Consider the following 25,000-nt stretch of genomic DNA (forward strand, 5'->3'; position numbering starts at 1 on the left):
CACTTAAGGCAATATGTGTAAAGGTATCCTATGTTGAAAATATATATACACACACACAGTGTCAAAAATTATATTATCGTGGGTAACAGAAAACAGAGCAAAGAATAAACATTGAGGCTGCAGTAGACCCCAAACCCAGACCCCAAATTAGGGCCATATGATGACACTGAGTGTTATTAAAGATATATGTGTGTTTGAACGTATTGAGTTGTCCAATCTAATAAATCAAATAGACGTAATAGCATCAATCAGTATTGCTGATAGGTACAGTAACGGATCTGTAGCTGGACATAACAATATATATCCGAAGAGTAGTCATCAATCACTGTGTAGTGTGCAGGTTGTACTAGGTTCTAAAAAAGATCAATGTTATGTTCCATCCCAGATACAAGGGTATATAATATTCAGACCTCATATATAATCATTGGTCAGTCTATTTACAAGTGACAATCACGGTATGTATAGGCACTTAGGTATATTTACCGCAGATCTTGTGCCAGGGTATGCGGCTACCTCCCACAATAGGACCTCATTGCTATTAGCATATCATTGGTCTGCTGTTAACAAGTGGCAATCAAAATCATAGTTACAGTGACAAAGATATATAAACTTATATATCTCCATATATACACACATATCTATATAGTTGTGTCTCTTTATAAATGGTCATCATGAGCATATGACCTTAAACACATAGTTAAAAGTTATCCAAGGTCTCAGAGATAGCGGCGGTACAAAATGTGAGTAAGGGCAAGACAGGTCAGCGGTATGTTAGAGTCATATCATAAAGGGTATCTCCCAATGGGGTTATCAATGTTGATTAATGTGTATCACATATATTACATCCTAATCAGGCCACCAGAGTTATAGCTTATAGATTACTACGAGAATTATTAGGTCAGACCTAGCCTACATCCCATTGTGACATAGGGTGTACACTGGCCCGAATTCCTAACTCATAGGTAAATGTATATAACTCACCCATGGGTTCATAGAAAAAAATTGAAAATCACAAGGGAAGGAGAACAGCACACCTGTTTGTGGGGCATGGAGTAAGATTTGCCAAATCTTGTCAATCCAAATAGTCATACATCCAAAGCACTCCAGCCACCAGAAGAAATCTTTGTTTAAAAGACCTTTATTTTCATTAGTTGGGTCCAACGAACCTACGTCATGACTAAGAGCCTATTGTACCTTCATAGAAAACAATGCCATTCATTTGACATGTTAAGGCCATGTGGATGTATGGTACCAAGGTGATAAATCCATCGGGATTCCAATTGAAGGAGTGTTATATCCCGGTCCCCACCTCTTTTCAAGGGGGGACATGATCAATCAAGATGAACCGCAAATCAGTGACCTTATGTTTTGCCTTTTACACTCAAAGTAGGTACTCATATAAGTCTTGGTTACTCCAGAAATCTGTTATACATAACATTAGCACAGTTACGTACTGCTTGTTAGTTATCCATCATGAGGTTATGTGTATGATGTTTAACGCTTAACGTATCTGACTACGGTATTATCCAGTTACATGCATTCTCATTAGGCGATGGACTATCGAGTATATAAGCTATGATTTAAATTGTGACTTATGATAACAATATACATGCATTGTCATCAGGCTCTTGTTGATGTTTTCCCTGACCAGGGTTATGATCAGGCAGCTGTTTGTATTGTTACAGATCTTGTTATAGCAACATAGCTACATGGCAGACTAATTAGTATTATATACTTTATTTATGAATGATATTTGCACTCTAGTCACTAGTCAATGGATTTTATTAGTTAATGTATTTTGTGTGATGGGGATACATCCTATGTATGTATTTATTTATATTTTATTTTACCATATGGTTATCTGGACAACTGGTTTTGGTGGAATTTTTGGCACTGCCTGATGGGTGGGGCTTATTATGTTTAAAAGTCACCATTTTCACCTGCACTGTGTTTGGTCTGTGGAAGTGATCTGCGAACCCCGAAACGTCACCACATAATAAATAAGTAATATTTTGCCTAAATCCAGAGAATGCAGTCCTTGATTAGAGAAAACCCCTATATATATATATATATATATATATATATATATATATATATATATATATATATATATATATATATAATTATAAACCAAAATTCATTAAAATTATGGGGGGAGATAAAAAAACTGAAATTAAAATCCTCCATGTCTCAAAATTAAATCAATGTAAATATTTGCATAGGAAATTAGCACATCTAGGCGAATATCCCCGCTCGCTTTTCCCCAGAAATTCTTAAAATACAATGTTTACCAATGCACAAGAGAATTGTGGGTAAGATATGCAAATAAGATATGCAAATTTTCAGTTTTTTTGCTTCAAAAATACTGTTTGGACACAGCAAACCTTTTAACAGGATTATTACAGCAAACCAGAAATCACTCACTAGACAAGCCTGTTTCGTTCTTTTTGGAACTCATCAGTAGGAGATAGATTTCTGGTTGCTGCATTAATAAAGCTATTTTCATGGTTAAACCAAAATTCATTAAAATCATGGGGGGAGATAAAAAACTGAAATTAAAATCCTCCATATCTCAAAATTAAATCAATGTAAATATTTGCATAGGAAATTAGCACATCTAGGCGAGTATCCCCGCTCGCTTTTCCCCAGAAATTCTTAATATACAATGTTTACCAATGCACAAGAGAATTGTGGGTAAGATATGCAAATTAGATATGCAAATTTTCAGTTTTTTTGCTTCAAAAATACTGTTTTGACACAACAAACCTTTTAAAAGGATATATTCATATACATATATATTTACTAACTGCTGCCCACTCTTTACTCTCGGCACTAGGTTCTCATGTCGTGTGTGACAGCATGAGAACAAAGCTCCCATTGGAGCCTATGAAAGCGCGCTGTCGTGAGCACAAAGCTTCCATGCAATGTGAACACGAGGTCACGTTCGCATTGCACCTAACTTGTAATACCAGCGCACATTTGCATGAGCTGGTATTACTAAGTGGAGTGCAAAGCGCAAAAAAACTTTCATAGTATTTAATGTCCCTTTAAGCAAGGATCAAGCAGTAACGTCATAAGCCCTTGAGGAACATATTTCAGACCGTTATAACTGGTGTGCTATTTAAATGTTTCAGATACTCTGTATCAATGGTGGATAATTGTACAGATGAGGGATGGCTATCATTTTCTTCTAGTTAGGGTCCTACAATAATGATTGGAGGTGATTAGTTCCCCCAGCACCACCTAGAACTGCCCCTTCTGAGAAGTGGATTTTAGAACATTTCCTTAAACTGAAATTCCAAACAAAATTGGAATTCACATTGATGTATTTCAGTTTTGAACAGAAGCATTTTTGTAATATACATGTATTAGCAAAAATGCTTCTAATAAAAGCTATAGCTGTTTCAAAAGTGTATTTAAGTATGCACCGTGCACCAGCATTTTAAACACAGCACTTGCTCTGAGAGCCTAAGGTGCTTGCTCTGGTAATGACTCAATAAGTTAATTGCTGACATGAAAATATCCCCACTGGCTCTCTGAGCAGCTGCAGTATTTAAACTGCTGGTGCACTGAGAATACTGTATATAGCTATTCTTCACACGCACATGAAGAGAAAATGTTAGCACTAAAGCAGTGATAAATTTAGCTAGAAGCATTTTTGCAAATACATGTATATTGCAAATAATGTTTCTATGTGCATTTGGATTTAGGCCAGAATGTTTTTTTAATATGAAATCTCCACTTTTGGCCCACTGTATGGAGATATGACAAATTATAACCATCCAGCAATATGTGGGATTTTCACACTGCCCACTGCCCTTCTGACAGTTCCCTGGGACCTCAAACAGGTCTTGGTTTGCTGAGCAATACCAAGCCACACCCAGGTGTCCCCACTCTCTGCCAACTCACCACCTGACCTAACCAGACTCCACCCTATTTGACATAACTCCACCCTGGAGCTCCCAGACTAAGCCACTTGTTTTCTCATTCTCTTTAGTTTATATAAAATGTTAGAAGGTATGTGATATGCTGTTTGCAGTGATAATCCTAAATTTTACTTCAAATACAGCAGCACCAGGAAGCATAATCTCATATATATTTCTAGTTATATTTTTATGTAGTCTTTTTTCTAGTTTATAAATCTATTGGTTTCAATTGCCTGAATGCCCTTAAGATTTCCCAGTGATAAAAATCTCTTTAAGTCATATTTTAGACAGTTGAATTACCAAAATGCAAGGTAACCACTGTGAGTCTTGAAAACATAGGAATTAGGGGGTTTTTCCCTTCATTTAAAGGGACAGTCTACAATAGAATTGTTATTGTTTTAAAAGATAGAAAATCCCTTTATTACCCATTCCCCAGATTTGCATAACCAACACTGTTATATTAACCTCTTAAGGACATATGACAGAATTTTTCCGTCATAAAACAATTAAGCAAACTGAAAGCTGTGTCCTTAAAGGGTTAATATACTTTTTACCTCTGTGATTACCTTGTATCTAAGCTTCTTCTGACAGCACCCTGATCACATGACTTTTTATTTATTATCTATTGACTTGCATTAAGTACTGTGTTGTGCTAAATCTTAAATAACTCCTTGGGCGTGATCACAATGTTATCTATATTGCCCACATGAACTAGCAGTATCCTGTTCTAAAAAGCAAATAAAAAAGCATGTGATTAAGAGGATTAGAAACAGGCAGAAATTTAGAGGTTTAAATGTTATTAAGTATATTAATATATCAATGTTGGTTATACAAAGCTGGGGAATGGGGAGTAAAGGTATTATCTATCTTTTTAAACAATAACAAGTTTAGTGTAGACTGTCCCTTTAATTGTAAAACCTCAAGATAATGGATTAATCACAAAGCAACAGGGACAAAACTACTTTATAGCAGTACATATTTTTTTTAATAAATAATTTGGAATATATAAAACTCTAAATCTAGGTACATTATCCATAACATCAGGACTTTCCCTTAACAAAACAAAAATATTTCAAGAGATAATATACAGTACACCATGTTAAAGTTAAAGGGACACTGTACCCAAAATTTTTCTTTCATGATTCAGATTGAGCATGAAATTTTAAGCAACTTTCTAATTTACTCCTATTATCAAATTTTCTTCATTCTCTTGGGCCTAGATTTAGAGTTTGGCGTTAGCCGTGAAAACCAGCGTTAGAGGCTCCTAACGCTGGTTTCAGGCTACCTACGGGATTTGGAGTCACTCAAAATAGGGTCTAACGCTCACTTTTCAGCCGCGACTTTTCCATACCGCAGATCCCCTTACGTCAATTGCGTATCCTATCTTTTCAATGGGATCTTTCTAACTCCGGTATTTAGAGTCGTGTCTGAAGTGAGCGTTAGACATTTAACGACAAAACTCCAGCCGCAGGAAAAAAGTCAGTAGTTAAGAGCTTTCTGGGCTAACGCCGGTTTATAAAGCTCTTAACTACTGTACTCTAAAGTACACTAACACCCATAAACTACCTATGTACCCCTAAACCGAGGTCCCCCCACATCGCCGCCACTCGATTAAATTTTTTTAACCCCTAATCTGCCGACCGCCACCTACGTTATCCTTATGTACCCCTAATCTGCTGCCCCTAACACCGCCGACCCCTGTATTATATTTATTAACCCCTAACCTGCCCCCCACAACGTCGCCGCTAGCTACCTACACCTATTAACCCCTAATCTGCCGACCGCAAAGCGCCGCCACCTACGTTATACTTATGTACCCCTAATCTGCTGCCCCTAACACCGCCGACCCCTGTATTATATTTATTAACCCCTAACCTGCCCCCCATAACGTCGCCCCCAGTACCTACACCTATTAACCCCTAATCTGCCGACCGGACCGCACCGTTATTATTATAAAGTTATTAACCCCTAATAACGCCTCACTAACCCTATAATAAATAGTATTAACCCCTAAACTGCCCTCCCTAACATCGCCGACACCTAACTTCAAACATTAACCCCTAATCTGCCGACTGGAGCTCACCGCTATTCTAATAAATGTATTAACCCCTAAAGCTAAGTCTAACCCTAACACTAACACCCCCTAAGTTAAATATAATTTAAATCTAACGAAATAAATTAACTCTTATTAAATAAATTATTCCTATTTAAAGCTAAATACTTACCTGTAAAATAAATCCTAATATAGCTACAATATAAATTATAATTATATTATAGCTATTTTAGGATTTATATTTATTTTACAGGTAACTTTGTATTTATTTTAACCAGTTACAATAGCTATTAAATAGTTAAGAACTATTTAATAGCTAAAATAGTTAAAATAATTACAAAATTACCTGTAAAATAAAACCTAACCTAAGTTACAATTAAACCTAACACTACACTATCAATAAATTAATTAAAAAAAATACCTACAATTACCTACAATTAACCTAACACTACACTATCAATAAATTAATTAAATACAATTCCTACAAATAAATACAATTAAATAAACTAGCTAAAGTACAAAAAATAAAAAAGAACTAAGTTACAAAAAATAAAAAAATATGTACAAACATGAGAAAAATATTACAACAATTTTAAACTAATTACACCTACTCTAAGCCCCCTAATAAAATAAAAAAGCCCCCCAAAATTAAAAAATGCCCTACCCTATTCTAAATTACTAAAGTTCAAAGCTCTTTTACCTTACCAGCCCTGAACAGGGCCCTTTGCGGGGCATGCCCCAAGAAGTTCAGCTCTTTTGTCTGTAAAAAAAAACATACAATACCCAAGCCCCCCAACATTACAACCCACCACCCACATACCCCTAATCTAACCCAAACCCCCCTTAAATAAACCTAACACTAAGCCCCTGAAGATCTTCCTACCTTGTCTTCACCTCACCGGGTTCACCGATCTGTCCAGAAGAGCTCCTCCGATGTCCTGATCCAAGCCCAAGCGGGGGGCTGAAGAGGTCCATGATCTGGCTGAAGTCTTCATCCAAGCGGGAGCTGAAGAGGTCCATGATCCGGCTGAAGTCTTCATCCAAGTGGGGCAAGAAGAGGTCCTCCATCCAATTGAAGTCTTCATCCAAGCGGCATCCATCCGGAGCGGAGCGGCAGCATCCTGAAGACCTCCGACGCGGAATATCCATCCTGGCCGATGACTGAACGACGAATGACGGTTCCTTTAAATGACGTCATCCAAGATGACGTCCCTCGAATTCCGATTGGCTAATAGGATTCTATCAGCCAATCGGAATTAAGGTAGGAATCAGATTGAGCTTGCATTCTATTGGCTGATCGGAACAGCCAATAGAATGCGAGCTCAATCTGATTGGCTGATTGGATCAGCCAATCGGATTGAACTTGATTCTGATTGGCTGATTCCATCAGCCAATCAGAATATTCCTACCTTAATTCCGATTGGCTGATAGAATCCTATCAGCCAATCGGAATTTGAGGGACGCCATCTTGGATGACGTCATTTAAAGGAACCGCCATTCATCGTTCAGTCGTCGGCCAGGATGGATGTTCCGCGTCGGAGGTCTTCAGGATGCTGCCGCTCCGCTCCGGATGGATGCCACTTGGATGAAGACTTCAATCGGATGGAGGACCTCTTCTTGCCCCGCTTGGATGAAGACTTCAGCCGGATCATGGACCTCTTCAGCTACCGCTTGGATGAAGACTTCAGCCGGATCATGGACCTCTTCAGCCCCCCGCTTGGGCTTGGATCAGGACATCGGAGGAGCTCTTCTGGACAGATCGGTGAACCTGGTGAGGTGAAGACAAGGTAGGAAGATCTTCAGGGGCTTAGTGTTAGGTTTATTTAAGGGGGGTTTGGGTTAGATTAGGGTTATGTGGGTGGTGGGTTGTAATGTTGGGGGGCTTGGGTATTGTATGTTTTTTTTTACAGGCAAAAGAGCTGAACTTCTTGGGGCATGCCCCGCAAAGGGCCCTGTTCAGGGCTGGTAAGGTAAAAGAGCTTTGAACTTTAGTAATTTAGAATAGGGTAGGGCATTTTTTAATTTTGGGGGGCTTTGTTATTTTATTAGGGGGCTTAGAGTAGGTGTAATTAGTTTAAAATTGTTGTAATATTTTTCTTATTTTTTGTAATTTAGTTCTTTTTTATTTTTTGTACTTTAGCTAGTTTATTTAATTGTATTTATTTGTAGGAATTGTATTTAATTAATTTATTGATAGTGTAGTGTTAGGTTAATTGTAGGTAATTGTAGGTAGTTTATTTAATTAATTTATTGATAGTGTAGTGTTAGATTTAATTGTAACTTAGGTTAGGAATTATTTTACAGGTAATTTTGTAATTATTTTAACTATTTTAGCTATTAAATAGTTCTTAACTATTTAATAGCTATTGTACCTGGTTAAAATAAATACAAAGTTACCTGTCAAATAAATATTAATCCTAAAATAGCTATAATATAATTATAATTTATATTGTAGCTATATTAGGGTTTATTTTACAGGTAAGTATTTAGCTTTAAATAGGAATAATTTATTTTATAAGAGTTAATTAATTTCATTAGATTTAAATTATATTTAAGTTAGGGGGTGTTAGTGTTAGGGTTAGACTTAGCTTTAGGGGTTAATACATTTATTAGAATAGCGGTGAGCTCCAGTCGGCAGATTAGGGGTTAATGTTTGAAGTTAGGTGTCGGCGATGTTAGGGAGGACAGATTAGGGGTTAATACTATTTATTATAGGGTTAGTGAGGCGGATTAGGGGTTAATAACTTTATTATAGTAGCGCTCAGGTCCGGTCGGCAGATTAGGCGTTAATAAGTGTAGGCAGGTGGAGGCGACGTTGTGGGGGGCAGATTAGGGGTTAATAAATATAATATAGGGGTCGGCGATGTTAGGGCAGCAGATTAGGGGTACATAGGGATAATGTAAGTAGCAGCGGTTTACGGAGCGGCAGATTAGGGGTTAATAATAATATGCAGGGGTCAGCGATAATGGGGGCGGCAGATTAGGGGTTAATAAGTGTAAGGTTAGGGGTGTTTAGACTCGGGGTACATGTTAGGGTGTTAGGTGCAGACGTAGGAAGTGTTTCCGCATAGCAAACAATGGGGCTGCGTTAGGAGCTGAACGCAGCTTTTTTGCAGGTGTTAGGTTTTTTTTCAGCTCAAACAGCTCCATTGTTTCCTATTGGGGAATCGTGCACGAGCACGTTTTTGAGTCTGGCCGCTTGCGTAAGCAACTCTGGTATCGAGAGTTGAAGCTGCGTTAAATATGCTCTACGCTCCTTTTTTGGAGCCTAACGCAGCCTTTATGTGGACTCTCAATACCAGAGTTATTTTTATGGTGCGGCCAGAAAAAAGCCGGCGTTAGCTACGCGGGTCCTTACCGACAAAACTCTAAATCTAGCCGTTGGTATCTTAATTTAAAATGCAAGAATGTAAGTTTAGATGCCGGCCCATTTTTGGTGAACAACCTGGGTTGTCCTTGCTGATTGGTGGATCAATTCATCCACCAATAAAAAATTGCTGTCCAGAGTACTGAACCCAAAAAAAGCATAGATGCCTTCTTTTTCTAATAAAGATAGCAAGAGAACAAAGAAAATTGATAATAGGAGTAAATTAGAAAGTTGCTAAAAATTGCATGCTCTTTCTGAATTACAAAACAAAATTTTTGGGTTCAGTGTCCCTTTAAATAGCCTAAATTTTTAAAATTCTCAGGGGCACTCTAATTCTCTGGTGATTATTTCTATTTACAAAAATATGTAAAAAATAAATAAAATAAAAATAAAAATTCAATGTTGCACATAAATTAAGGTCAGTTAAATCTGGTGAGAATTCAGGAAAGATATACTCACATTTCTCCTGAAGCTACACAACTGCACTTTTTGGAGTTTTTTTTTACTTCATTTGAATTAGACTACTACATTGAGCATTTATTAATTTTCTATATTTTTATATATTCTCTATATTTTTATATTTATCATATATTGAATGTCAGGGTGGATAAAATTCAATGATTTAAAAAAAAAATCAGATTGTTTTTATTGAAATCAGATATTTGTTCTATTTAAATAGGATTTTTTTATTTAAATAAGATTTTTTTAATTTAAATAAGATTTTTTTATTTAAATCAGATTTTTTTTATTTAAATCAGATTTTTTTATTTAAGTAAGATTTTTTTTCTATTTAAATAAGATTTTTTTCTATTTAAATAAAAAAAATATTTAAATAAGATTTGTTTTATTTAAATAAGATTTGTTTTATTTAAATACGATTATTTTTTATTTAAATAAGATTTTTTTTTATTTAAATCCGATTTTTTCCCATTTAAATAGGATTTTTGTAAAATTAAATGCTTTTCAATAAAAGATCTTTCAAATATAGTTTTCTATTTAAGATACTTTATAATTGAAAGGTTATTCATCCTGAAATAGATTTTTTTTTTTTTTTTAATAATGTAGCATCAGGTTTTATGTTCATGGCTGTAATGTTTTATTTTTTGGTAAATTAATTCTATTATTTTTTTAAAACTAGAAAAGATAGACACTATAGATATGAGATTTTATACCAAATGAGAGGGAAAGACCTCTCAGCAAGACTGCACCTCTAGCACTCTGTGCCTGGACTAATGATGGAGAAATTGGGAATTTAAAATATAACTTTTATTAGATATATTAAAATAAAACACTCAATTAAAAACAACCTGTAAGTAGAAGGCCTATTCCTTGATCTACTGTCAGCCTTTGATATGTTATAGGTGCTTAGTAGGAAATTGCTTAGGCAGGGGGTTATAACTATGGCCACTTGTACAATAGTATTTAAATACTCTGGTGTTGATATTTATGTGTCAAATGCACTTATATTTGAGTATCTAGTAACGTTCAATGAACTACACCGTATATATCAAAAGTAATGTGAGAAATTTCACTTTATTACTATCTGTTACTCTTGTTTTCTCTTTAGTTGGAGTATAGAGAGTTAAGCTATTCAGAATAATCAGGTCTCATGTGAGTGTTTGTGATCCTGAATTATTTGGTTATATTAATAACCATTCAGTTGTATATTGAGTATTTTATTTGTTCAACTTTTTCACAGTTTATAGGTTTATTTATTACATTAAATTATTTACAACCTCTGTGTGGTTCAGTTGACTCTTTTGTGTCAAGCTATTCATAGGATCTATATATTAGATTGTTTACAACCTCTGTGTGGTTCAGTTGACTTATTTGTGTCAGGGTATTCACAAGATCTATTTTAGTTTACTAGCTGGTCATACGTCTAAGTATTAGTAATTCTGTGTTTGGCGTACAAATTATTTTTCCATTGTCATGGTACCACTTTCTCATATGGAATTCTTATAGTATTGTATTATTGTGTAATAGAAAGTATCTATGAGACTTTTATTAAGTTCAATCCTAATAATGATAGTGTATCTTTTTCAGTAACAGTGTGTAATACAGTTCTTACACCTAATGACTCAATTAATATCAGTGTATTGAATCTTAGTAGATATTGAAACAAAAGGATGTATCAACTGTTACATTTAAATTTTTGTATTTAAGAAGCTGGGGGAATTCACTTTACTTGTGAGTGCGTAGTCGCAGTATTATGCAGCTATGTATATAGCTATTGCGGTAAAAAGTTATGTTTGCCACCTTTGCTGTAATACTTGGTGTATCCTCCCTTTAATTAATTCCGTTCCTAATGTAATTTGGTGTCACATTAAGAGTGCAATATGGTGCTTGGTGTACATAACTATAGGATCAGATCCAAAACATATTGTCTGTAAAGTTGGAGTTATCAACTGCAGCCGCAAATAATAAATGGTTCCCCCGGTTTCGCCCGTATCAGGCTTTTTCAAAGGGCCTTTGAAAAAGCCCGATACGGGCGAAACCGGTCAGGGGGTTATAGAGCAGATGGGAGCTCTATATATTTTTTAAAAAAAATTACCTGTAGTAGTTGGCCTGCTTAGGCGGGAATAATAGATTAAAACGCATCGAGTTTTCTATATACATAACTAACTGTTACTACTCGAATCGTATAACGTTGTTGTAATTATGACCACATAGTATCGAAATCGACAGAGAGTCACTAGCACTAAGCTACTTATTAGTAAGCAACTCACAGATACCGCTTTGGGGGAATTGTAAACACAGCCGTATTGAGTGATATAGGACTCTATTTTACCGGGGGAACCATTTATTATTTGCGGCTGCAGTTGATAACTCCAACTTTACAGACAATATGTTTTGGATCTGATCCTATAGTTATGTACACCAAGCACCATATTGCACTCTTAATGTGACACCAAATTACATTAGGAACGGAATATATTTATGAACCCCTAATCTGCTGACCCCAACATCGTCGACACCTACATACTATTTATTAACCCCTAATCTGCCGCCCCCAATGTCGCCGCAACCTACCTACACTTCTTAACCCCTAATCTGCCGCCCCCAACGTTGCCGCCACTATATTAAAGTTATTAACCCCTAAACCTAAGTCTAACCCTAAACCTAACACCCACTAACTTAAATATAATTTAAATAAATCTAAATAAATATTCCTATCATTAACTAAATTATTCCTATTTAAAACTAAATACTTACCTGTAAAATAAAAACTAAGCTAGCTACAATATAACTAATAGTTACATTGTAGCTAGCTTAGGATTTATTTTTTATTTTACAGAAGAGTTTGTATTTATTTTAACTAGGTAGAATAGTTATTAAATCGTTATTAACTATTTAATAACTACCTAGCTAAAATAAATACAAAAGTACCTGTAAAATAAAACCTAACCTAAGTTACAATAACACCTAACACTACACTATAATTAAATAAATTAACTAAATTAAATACAATGACTTAAATTAGCTAAAGTACAAAAAAAAACACACTAAATTACAGAAACTAATACACAAATTACAGAAATTTAAACTAATTACACCTAATCTAATAGCCCTATTAAAATAAAAAAGCCCCCCAAAATAAAAAATCCACCTAGCCTAAACTAAACTACCAATAGCCCTTAAAAGGGCCTTTGGCGGGGCATTGCCCCAAACTAATCAGCTCTTTTACCTGGAAAAAAAATACAAACAACCCCCCAACAGTAATACCCACCACCCACACAACCAACCCCCCACATAAAATACTATCTAAAAAAACCTAAGCTCCCCATTTCCCTGAAAAGGGCATTTGGATGGGCATTGCCCTTAAAAGGGCAGTTAGCTCTTTTGCCGCCCAAACCCTAATCTAAACAATAAAACCCACTCAATACACCCTTAAAAAAAACTAACACTAACCCCCTGAAGATCGACTTACCAGGAGACGTCTTCATCCAAGAATTCTATCAGCCAATCGGAATTAAGGTAGAAAAAAATCCAATTGGCTGATGCAATCAGCCAATAGGATTGAAGTTCAATCCTATTGGCTGATCCAATCACCCAATAGGATTGAACTCGCATTCTATTGGCTGATTAAAACAGTCAATAGAATGCGAGCTCAATCCTATTGGCTGATTGGATCAGCCAATAGGATTGAACTTCAATCCTATTGGCTGATTGCATCAGCCAATAGGATTTTTTCTACATTAATTCCGATTGGCTGATAGAATTCTATCAGCCAATCGGAATCTAAGGGACGCCATCTTGGATGACATCACTTAAAGGAACCTTCATTCTGTTTTAGTTGTCGCCAGAAGAGGATGTTCTGCGTCGGATGTCTTGAAGATGGACCCACTCCGCATGGATGAAGATAGAAGATGCCGTCTGAATGAAGACTTCTGCCCGTCTGGAGGACGACTTCTGCCCGGCTTGGATGAAGACTTCTGCCCGTCTGGAGGACCACTTCTGCCCAGCTTGGATGAAGACTTCTGCCCGTCTGGAGGACCACTTCGCCCGGCTTGGATAAAGACGTCTCCTGGTAAGTTGATCTTCAGGGGGTTAGTGTTAGGTTTTTTAAGGGTGTATTGGGTGGTTTTATTGTTTAGATTAGGGTTTGGGCGGCAAAAGAGCTAACTGCCCTTTTAAGGGCAATGCCCATCCAAATGCCCTTTTCAGGGCAATGGGGAGCTTAGGTTTTTTTTTTAGATAGTAATTTATTTGGGGGGTTGGTTGTGATGGTGGTGGGTTTTACTGTTGGGGGGGTTGTTTGTATTTTTTTTTTACAGGTAAAAGAGCTGATTACTTTGGGGCAATGCCTCGCAAAAGGCCCTTTTAAGGGCTATTGGGTGTTTAGTTTAGGCTAGGGTTTTTTTATATTTTGGGGGGGGCTTTTTTATTTAATAGGGCTATTAGATTACGTGTAATTAGTTTAAATTTCTGTAATTTGTTTATTATTTTCTGTAATTTAGTGTTTGTTTTTTTTGTACTTTAGCTAATTTAGTTTAGTTAATTGTATTTAATTTAGTTAATTTATTTAATTATAGTGTAGTGTTAGGTGTTAGTGTAACTTAGGTTAGGTTTTATTTTACAGGTAAATTTGTATTTATTTTAGCTAGGTAGTTATTAAATAGTTAATAACTATTTATTAACTATTCTACCTATTTAAAAAAAATACAAACTTGCCTGTAAAATAAAAATAAACCCTAAGATAGACACAATGTAACTATTAGTTATATTGTAGCTATCTTAGGGTTTATTTTACAGGTAAGTATTTAGTTTTAAATAGGAATTATTTAGTTAATGATAGGAATATTTATTTAGATTTATTTAAATTATATTTAAGTTAGTGGGTGTTAGGTTTAGGGGTTAATAACTTTAATATAGTGGCGGCGACGCTGGGGGCGGCAGATTAGGGATTAATAAATGTAGTTAGGTGGCGGCGATGTTAGGGACGGCAGATTAGGGGTTAATAATATTTAACTAATGTTTGCGAGGCGGGAGTGCGGCGTTTTAGGGGTTAATATGTTTATTATAGTGGTGTCGACGTTGGGGGCGGCAGATTAGGGGTTAATAAGTGTAGGTAGGTGGCGGCGACATTGGGGGCGGCAGATTATTGGTTAATAAATATAATGTAGGTGGCTGCGTTTTGGGGGCAGCAGATTTGGGGTTTATAAGTATAATATAGGTGGCGGCGATGTCGGGGGCGGCAGATTAGGGGTTAATAAGTGTAAAATTAGGGGTGTTTAGACTCGGGGTTCATGTTAGGTGTAAACATAACTTTTATTTCCCCATAGGAATCAATGGGGCTGCGTTAAGGAGCTTTACGCTGATTTTTGGCAGGTGTTAGACTTTTTTTCAGCCGGCTCTCCCCGTTGATTCCTATGGGGAAATTGTGCACGAGCACGTTACACCAGCTCACAGCTTACTTAAGCAGCGCTGATATTGGAGTGCGGTAATGAGCAAAATTTTGCTCAACGCTCACTTCTTGTCTTTTAACGACAGGTTCCTGAAAACTCGTAATATCAGCGCTGCAGGAAAGTGAGCGGTGAGGGAAAACTGCTCGTTAGCACCGCATAGCCTCTAGCGCAAAACTCGTAATCTAGGTGTATGTTTTTCTAATGTTATATAACTAAATATATAACTGTTATTTTCTGATATAACTGGAAAAATAATCTGAAAAGTACTTATTCTTAAAATGAAACTTTTATGTAGAAAATCATGATTTAAAAGAGGTCTTACTGACTAGTGATTTAAATCAATTTGATTTAGATTGAAATAATTTTTATTGAAAGTTTAGTCACATACATATAATACCACAACAATTACATTCTCATTACATTGAATATATTTGGCATTCAAACAGAATACATCCTCATATTTTAGCCGTGTGGAGATACTGTCGTAGGTCTCCGCTATTGGTAGATTGAGGTTGATATTTCCAGTACCGCCCTCTTTAGCTCTTATCATAGTATTCTTTCTACAGGATATCAGATATGTTTCCCACTTACTCACAACTGGTGATTTTGTGGTGCTTCTTGCCTTTTGAATACAAATGTATAGTTGTGATATAGCATGTTTTGGTCTGTCACTAGAGCTGCATATCCGTTCCAGTGTCGTAGTTTGTTGTGTTATGGTATCTGAGAGGTAGCTCCTTATAGCTGTGGTAATCTGCAGATATAAAAACCAGTACAAAGGCAGTTTAAGTTGTAACTGAGTATGAATAATAGGATTCCCATTAGAAATAAAATCTGCTACCCTATAGAGTCCCTTGTTTTTCCACTTGTCCCCCAGGATTCTACATTCTACTGGTATAATACATTTTAAGGGAATTAGCTTAGATTTAAGTGACAATAATTTGATTTTTTTTAGTCATGGATACCCATAATTGTCTTGACATTTCAGTGATCCCTGGTTTATGAACTTTCCTCGTCTCCCCTCCCCAGATAATTTCCCCCGGAGACTCAAAAACCCCCAAGTGGGATTCTAAACCCGGCCAAATCAAATTGACCCCCCTTTTATCAAGTAGTGAAAGTTGTGCAAGCCTTGCCGCATAATAATAGTCCCAAAGATTTGGAGCACCCACTCCCTCAATTGCCTGTGTTTCATTAAAACTTGAAGGGTATGCTGCCTTGCTTTTTGCCTCTGAGAAACCCATTCAGGGTTGATTGTAGTGCACCAATGTCTGGTTTGTGTAATTTAATTGGCAGAGCTCTAAATAAGTACATTAATCTTGGTAATACATTCACCTTTAGAGAGGACAGTCTTCCATACCAGGAGAATGATCTAGAGAGAAGAAGATAGCGGGCGCCACATAGTGCAGATCAGACTGTAACACAGAGGGTATTGAAATACGATAAGAATCCTACGAATGTGGTGAGAAGCACAAATGTGCAATACAGGCAGTCCGGAACCAACCGGTCATCCGGTAGACCTCAATGGTGGTACAAGAAGCAGATGGTATCCTCGTCCCGCCAGGGGGAGTCCAGAGATCTCAAGTTCAGTGGGCGTGAGTGCAAAGGCCACAATAGGCAGAAGGCTCCAAATGGATGGAGAATATTTCCAAATGATGATTCAGCAGCAAAATGAGAGTAAAACAATTTATTAAAAGGTTAAAAACAACAGCAACGCGTTTCTCAGTGTCCCAGCACTGTTTCATCAGGCTATCAGGAGAAGTTTGCCTTCAGCCATCTAGTAATATCCGCCCTGATAGTTTTGTATAACGGGGTGTAGTTTGCCTTATATAGGAGTGTAGAGTGTGTGGTTAATTTTATCCCCAAATATTGGATTGAGTTTTTGGCCCACTTAAAGTCAAAGTTGGCCTCTATAATTTTTGTTGTAATTTTGGGTAGTGCCAGTGGGAGTGCTTCACATTTATCTCTATTAATGTTGTATCCCGAAATAGTCGAAAAGTCCTCTAGGGTCGAGTAAAGGTTGGGAAGGGATATCAATGGTCTCATCAAAATCAGTAAAACATTGTCTGCAAATAAAGTAATTTTGTAATTAAAGGGACCTGTCATTAAACCCGTAATGTCTGGGGATTTTTGTATTGTAATTGCAAGAGGTTCTATGCACAGAGCAAACAGAAGGGGAGAAAGCAGGCACCCCTGTCTGGTGTTGTTAAGGATTTGGAATGTCTTGGACTGGTGCCCTATCGCTCTGACAAAGGCTGTTGGTCTGGAATATAAATTGTTGATCGCAGTAACAAAGGTGCCATCAAAGCCCATCTCATTTAGCACAGTTCTCATATAGGTCCAGCCTTCTCTGCATCCAGTGACAGCAGCAGAGAAGGTACCCCGTTCTCAGTCAAGTAGTCAATCACCGATGTCATCCTACGTATGTTGTCAGGGGCTTCCCTGTCCTTAATGAACCCCACCTGGTCTTGGTGAATTACCCTCGGGAAAATTAGTTTAAGTCTGTTGGCCAATACTTTTGTCACAATTTTAATGTCAGGACTTGATAAATGATATTGGTCTGTAGGTAGAGCACAACAATTTGCAAATTGTGTCCCTCTAGCACATGGTTTGCGAATTTCACTAGGTGGGGCATTAATATAGAAGTAAATAATTTGTAATACTCGCCGGTAAAGCCATCAGGACCTGGAGCCTTTCCAGGTTTGAGTTCCCTAATCACCTTGATCATTTCTGAGTGCGTAATCTTTATCAGATTCTGTAATTTTAGGTAGGTTAGCTGCCTCCAAAAAAGTATGCAGCAAATCCTTGGTTGATTTACTTTGCTCCACTTTCTTCCCATCATATAACTCTCTATAATACTGTGCAAAGCTATCCACAATCTCTTGTGGGTTAGATGTTAAAATATTGTCTGAGGATTGTATGTATGGTATCGACATGGAGCTATAATTGTCTCTAATTTTGTTAGCCAGATATCTGTCAGGTCTGTTAGCAAATAGAAAGTAGTTTGTTTTTAACTTATGTGCTGCTTTAAGTGAGTTATCATTCAAAAACGTAGCTAGTTTTTGTCTTTTAACTTGTATTGTCAGAAGAGTCGATTTCACTTTTGTAGTCTTATGTTCTTTTTCTAATGTTTCTATTTCTGAGTGTAGTTGCGCAATGTATGTATTAATTTTTTTATTGTAAATGGTAAAGTCCCCTAACAACTGCTTTATGCGCGGCCCAAACTGAAGTGGGATTTGGAGTAGTATGTATATTGATCTGCCAATATTCCCCTATAGCTCATAGCAAACTCTCATTTGTCTTAGGGTTTTTTAAACATGAAGGATCGTATGTCCATGATTTAATTCTACTAGGGTCCCTTAATTCATTTAATTGCAGCTGAGTGATTGAATGATCCGACCATTCACACACATGAATATCCGCTGATCTAATGATTGGTTGGAGAATTTGACTTGTGTATATATAGTCTAATTTGGAATACGTGTTATGTGTCGCTGAATAGTATGTGGTATCCGATGTTATCCCATATAAGGACTTCCATGAGTCTATTAATGTATGTGGAGCTAACATGTAACCCATCCTCTTGGCCATCCATCTTAGTCTGGTCTTTTTCTTGCTCTGCCCTAAGGTCTGTCTGCTAGTGAGTTCTTGCATACCTATGTTTAAGTCCCCTGCTAATATTATGCACATTTTGGCACAACCTGTAAGCAAATGAGTAACATTTGCAAAGAATGATGCTTGATTATCATTTGGGGCATATATGTTGCACAACACTATGTCTATACCTTGAATTTGTCCCTGGACTATTAAGTATCTTCCTTCCTTGTCTGTTATTGTCTCTTTATGAGTAAACTGTAACAAGGAATGTATTAAGACCGAGACCCCCCCTTTTTTTGGAATCCGTGGTGGAGTGGAAGTGGTGTGGGGACCAATATTTGGGTACAAGGGAATCAACACAATGGGTTTCTTGAAGGTAGATAACATTTGCATGAAGTCTTTTGTACTGGTTTAGCGCTGTTCTCCTTTTGATATTCAAATTGAGGCCCCTCACATTATGTGAGAGGAGGTTAATATTAGGCAAGGACATCAATATTTTGAGATGTATTCATTTGCTATAAACAATAATTTTACAATTAAAGTGTCATCTAGCTTCCTATACCTGTTCCTATTTAGCTCCCTCCCCCCAATGTCAATTTCTCTTGCTCTCAGTATCCATGTGTGTATACTCTGATTTCTATAACATTTTTGTGGTTGTTTGCAAAGGTGACCTAATACATAACAATAAACAACAATATTAACAAATGTAGAAATACAACACAAAAACTAAATAGTGCATTTAGAGTAGAAAACAAATACAAAATTAAGCACTAAGTTCTAGCAAGCAAGCACTTTAAACCTTATGGCCTTGATTACTCAAGGCCCTTCACCTGAACCTATAGTAGCAACATTTGGTTCTTTTTACGAACTTATTTCCCGAGCCAACCCTAAAAAACTCACAGGAAAAGGAAAAACTGAGGGAACACAGTTCAATGACATGTCTCTGTAGTTTTTAATACCTGCCCATGTTTAAGGTATACATGGGCTAGCAGTTCGGGCCTCTTTCTAATAAATGGGATAATTTAAACCATACTTTACCAGTGATACTCGCCCCACATCTGAAGTTCCAGTCTCTTTACATTAGAATAACTGAAGTCATATTTTAATTTTCTTTCTGGTGACCCTAGTTCATCTTGTTTTGCTGGCTGGGTTTTGTAGATCTTGCCCATCAGGCAGATTTGAAGGCACATCTGACGTTGGTATTTCTGGCACTTCCAGGCCTAAGGTTTTGCATGCTGATTGAATCTCTTCAGTTGATCTTATTGTCAGGGCTCTGTTGACTTTCGTGATGTGTAAAGCAAATGGGAAACCCCAGCGATATGGAATTTGATGCTTCCTTAATAACAGGGTGAGTGGACGTAGTAGATTTCTGCGTTGTAGAGTCCGGATACATAAGTCCTGATAGAATTGGACTATATTGCCCTGAAATTTAAACATTGGCATCTGTCTTGCCACTTGTAGTATTCTTTCTTTGTCTCGGAATCTCAAGAATTTGACAATAATGCCTCTGGGTGGGAGATCATCTTTTGGTCTCAGTCGAATCGCTCTATGAGCACGTTCTATGTGAAAAACTTCTTCGGATGGATCTCCAGTTATAGCATGGAATAGTTGTTGTAGGTCGGTGGGCAAGTCCTTTGTTGTAAATTGCATCTCCTCCCCCTATTCACCATGTCCTCAACCTTTTCCTGTAGATCTTGTAGTTGTTGTTGGTGAGATGATAAAGTGGTTGAAATAGTAGATATGTCTTCCGCCAACATGTCGTGAGTGTTCTCCAGCGATTCCACACGATTCCCCATCTCTGCAATATCGCTCTTAATATCTTTCAGGCTAGCAGTGGCTGAGGTATGTAGATTGTCAATCTTGCTCCAGAGTTTCTCAAAACTGGCATTAATATCTTTCTTTGAGACCAATTCCTGTAGATCGGCCTTAGTGGCTGGGGTTTGGTCTGGATCTTCCAATTGTGAACCCTGATCAGAGTCCATATCTTCTTCCTGGTCTCTATCAGCCTTTTCAAGTGCTTTGGCTGTCTTTGGTGGTTTCAAAAACGCATCAAAGGAAGTAGCCCTGGTAGCTTTATCTGGTCTGTTCAACTTTCTAGTTGACATTTTTCCTCCCTCAATGTGGGGGCACTGGTGAGATGGACCAGAGTATCTGATCAATTGGCCTCTGTCAGTATAAGTGGATAAGACCCTGCAAAAATGTTGCTGTAGCTGTAATTGCCTTAATAAGCACCCTGCTGCATATAATAATATTGTCCTTATTCCCTGTTCACGCTATTGTTTGTGCTTCTCAGTGGCCCCACATTTTATCTTGCTGCTCCTACAGTGTCATTTATAACATGGCTTGTGCCTGTATCATGGGCTATTATATATGCATCAATAATGCAAGCAAACACGGATCCCCTCACAGCTTACTTTTTACTGGCAATAGCTGCTCTGCTCTCCTTCCACCCTCAGTCATGATGAGGCTCCTATCAAAGTTTAAACACGCTACCTGTGTGCTAGGAGATCAGTTGTGTGACGCAGCTAAATTATTGCCCTCCTTTAGCACCTTTCTGGTTCCCAAGCCGCACTCAAATGCCTCCCTTCTTCTTCTCTCTTATTGCATGGCCCCACTGTGAAATGTGAGCAACTTACGGTTGCAGTATCAGAGTACCTCTGTGATTCCAGGTGTTACTCCGTTCAGCTGAGTCATACCAGCGCCATGCGGTGTAGGCCTTTAGAGAGTATCTGAGGGTCTACTGAGTTTCTCTTATTCTCATTAGCTCATTATCATCAGATCTCCTGTCAGCCTGCTCTCACATCAGTCCACTTTGTGTCTCTCAAGGATCCTGCCCCTTTCTACTGATGTAGATATGCTTTTGCCACTTTGATGTGCTTGCCTGCAATGGAGCTCCTGAATTACAACTCCATCTTGGAGCTCGGTCAGGCTCCGCCCCTCAAATCGATTTGATTTAAAGGGACAGTCTAGTCCAAAATAAATTTATTTTAAGTTGAAAGCTAAACCTAGGAGGTTCATAAGCTAATTTCTAAGCCCTTTAAGGCCGCCTCTTCTCTCAGGGCATTTTGACAGTGTTTCACCACTAGAGGGTGTTAGTTCATGTGTGTTATATAGATAACACTGTGCTCACGCACGTGGAGTTCAGGTGAGCCAGCACTGATTGGCTAAAATGGATGTTTGTCAAAAGATTGGAAATAAGGGGGCAGTATGCAGAGGCTTAGATACAAGTTTATCACAGAGGTAAAAAGTGTATTTATATAACTGTGTTGGTTATGCAAAACTAGGAAATGGGTAATAAAGGGATTATCTATCTTTTTAAACAATAAAAATTCTGGTGTAGACTGTCCCTTTAAATCAAATCCTCCCTGCTGAATGCCATGAAAATGAGCAGAAACCAAATAAAAATAATATAAAAACAATTTATACACATGAATATACAACTTTTATATATAAATTAAACGTTGCATTACATCATCAAATACTCAGGGGCCGATTTATCAAACAGTCAATCTGCCCCAATGCATCTGTTTCCGCACAAGCCTTCAGGCACGCCATAAACAGGAGTTAAGAGATCTTAAGACCGCTGCTCCTTAACTCATACGCCTCCTCTGAGGCGGCGGTCAGCATCCGTCCGATCGTGTACGATAGGATTGATTGACACCCCTGCTAGCGGCCGATTCGCCGCAAATCTGCAGAGGGCAGCATTGCACAAGCATTTCACCAGAACTGCTCGTACAATGTTCAATGTCGACAGCATATGCTGTCGGCATTCAGTGATGTCTGGCGGACATGATACGCTACAGCGTATCATGTCCGACAGACATTGGTAAATCGGCCTTTCATTGTTAAAAGGACATTAACTTTTTTTTTTGGCATATATTTTTTAGATATGTGCATAATTTCTGCTTTTGTTATTCATTATACTGAAAATGTCCTTTGTACTTCTGTGTTAAACTTTTTCTCTAATAATCAGGCGAAGCCGAAATTATGCAAATATCTAGTATTTATAAATATTCTACAGTTTGTTTGATTTTTTAAATGTCCAATGCATGTGGCATTTCTCTGTTTAACAGTAGAACTGCTGTGCTTATGAGCTAGTGTGCAATTAATCTCTATAAATCATATTATGAATATTAGTTTAAAATGCTGTTGCATAACCTTTTTCATGTGGAAAATATTTTAACATGTTTCATTGATGCTTACTATTAATGTAATAACAGTTAAAAAATGCAGAGTGTATTTATTATTTGTATTGCCTCATTTTCCTGTAACTTATACTCTGAAAATCATGCTTTCCCATTCTTTACGCATAAAGAGTAAGGAGAGTATATTGCAAGAAATGTTTGCAGTTATTTGATTTACCTAACTATATGCAACATAGTAATTGATTGCAGGAGCTGATTTACATTATATGTGTGTGTGTATATTTATATATATTAGGCATGAGCAAACATTTGTATGTGGCATTTTTTATACAAACAAAGGCAGAATGTAACCACAGGTAGCAGTATTCGGCTATATTTGGTGCCAGATTTACTAGTGTATTAGTGTCTTAAAGAGACAGTCTACACCAGAATTTATATTGTTTAAAAAGATAGATAATACCGTTATTACCAATTCCCCAGTTTTGCATAACCAACACAGTTATATTAATACACTTTTTATCTTTGTGATTACCTTGTATCTAAGCCTCTGCAGACTGCCCCCTTATTTAAATTCTTTTGACAGACTTGCATTTTAGCCAATTAGTGATGACTCCTAGGTAACTCCAGAAGATAACTAACGCCCTCTAGTTGCGAAAAACTGTCAAAATGCATTCAGATAAAAGGTGGCCTTTAAGGGCTAAGACATTAGCATATGAGACTACCTAGTTTTGCTTTCAACGAAGAATACCAAGAGAACAAAGCAAAATTGATTATATAAGTAAATTTGAAAGTTGTTTAAAATTACGTGCCTTATACGAATCATAAAAGTTTATTTTTGACTAGACTATCCCTTAAAGTTTCTATAATAAATGCTGGATACAAAGTAAGTTTTGCTCATGCCTAATAGATAAACAGATAGATAGATAGATAGATAGATAGATAGATAGATAGATAGATAGATAGATAGATAGATTGATTGATTGATAGAGATATCTCCGGTACATTTCCTTGTTTTCTGTGTCACCCTTGTTTTTATCTCAGTTCTTTGGTTGGAGGCTAGCATGTGTTGTTTTAGGTTATGGACCAAAGTGGGAAGAGACTTTAAATGGATCCCTTTAAGTCTGTCCTTAATTAGTTTTGTTATCTATTTGTCGTGTAATATCCTAATGTTTTATAGCACTTGTCATGCAGAAGTAACATTTGGTGGTTGCTCATTGGTCTGACCAATTTGGTGATACCTAATGCCTTTTTTAATGTATTAGTCATCTGCTATTTAACTGGACCTAGTACATTCATTCGTTAATATACTCATGAAATTGCTTTTAAAGCATGATGTAGGATTTGGCATAGAAAAGATTTACATAAAACTATTTTCTTTTTTGAAAATATAAAAAAAATTTTTAGAAGGAAATGAGAGTGAAAATGTAAAGGTTTTATTTAAATGTGTTATATTGTAATAATGTTTCTAATTCGTTTTTTTTTTTTTCTTTAATTTTATTTAAGGTGGATCATTTAATTTGAGGATTCCATACAATAATATTTTCTCCATTAATTCAAAATGTTCACTGAACTATGGAAAAGTGATCATTTGGTTTTCTTGTATTATGTGGTGGTAATACTGATATGTCCTAAAATATCCTTGAGTGTGAAAGATTGCAGTGATGTGGAGTGTAAACCACTAGTCAACTGTATTGAAGAGGCCATTTTGGAAGATTCTTGTTGTCCTACATGTACACAATCTGGATGTTCTTGTGAAGGCTACCAGTATTATGATTGTGTAAATGTTGGATTTAAAGATGGAAAGGTTCCAGAAGGAGAATCTTACTTTGTTGACTTTGGAAGTACTGAATGTTCTTGTCCTCAAGGAGGAGGAAGGATCAGCTGCCTCTTTATTCCTTGCCCCGAATTACCTCCAAACTGCATTGACATCATCCAGCCAGCAGATGGCTGTGTTCAATGTGGAAGAATAGGGTGTATTCATGGCGGTGAGAAGTATGAAGCCGGCTACA

At 37.0% G+C, this 25,000-nt stretch overlaps 1 protein-coding gene across 1 annotated transcript in view; it reads left to right on the forward strand.

Moving 5' to 3' along the window:
- LOC128666417 (fibulin-2) overlaps window positions 1–25,000 on the forward strand; it is a 282,635-nt gene that overhangs the window by 2,685 nt on the left and 254,950 nt on the right. Inside the window, exon 2 of the mRNA XM_053721016.1 lies at window positions 24,495–25,000. This exon is cut by the window's right edge and continues 831 nt beyond it. Within this exon, the coding sequence (XP_053576991.1) occupies window positions 24,550–25,000 (451 nt within the window). The 5' untranslated portion in view covers window positions 24,495–24,549. The remainder of the gene's footprint in view (window positions 1–24,494) is intronic.

The sequence above is a fragment of the Bombina bombina genome, chromosome 7 (genome assembly GCF_027579735.1).
Source record: "Bombina bombina isolate aBomBom1 chromosome 7, aBomBom1.pri, whole genome shotgun sequence".
Taxonomy (NCBI): Eukaryota; Metazoa; Chordata; class Amphibia; order Anura; family Bombinatoridae; genus Bombina; species Bombina bombina.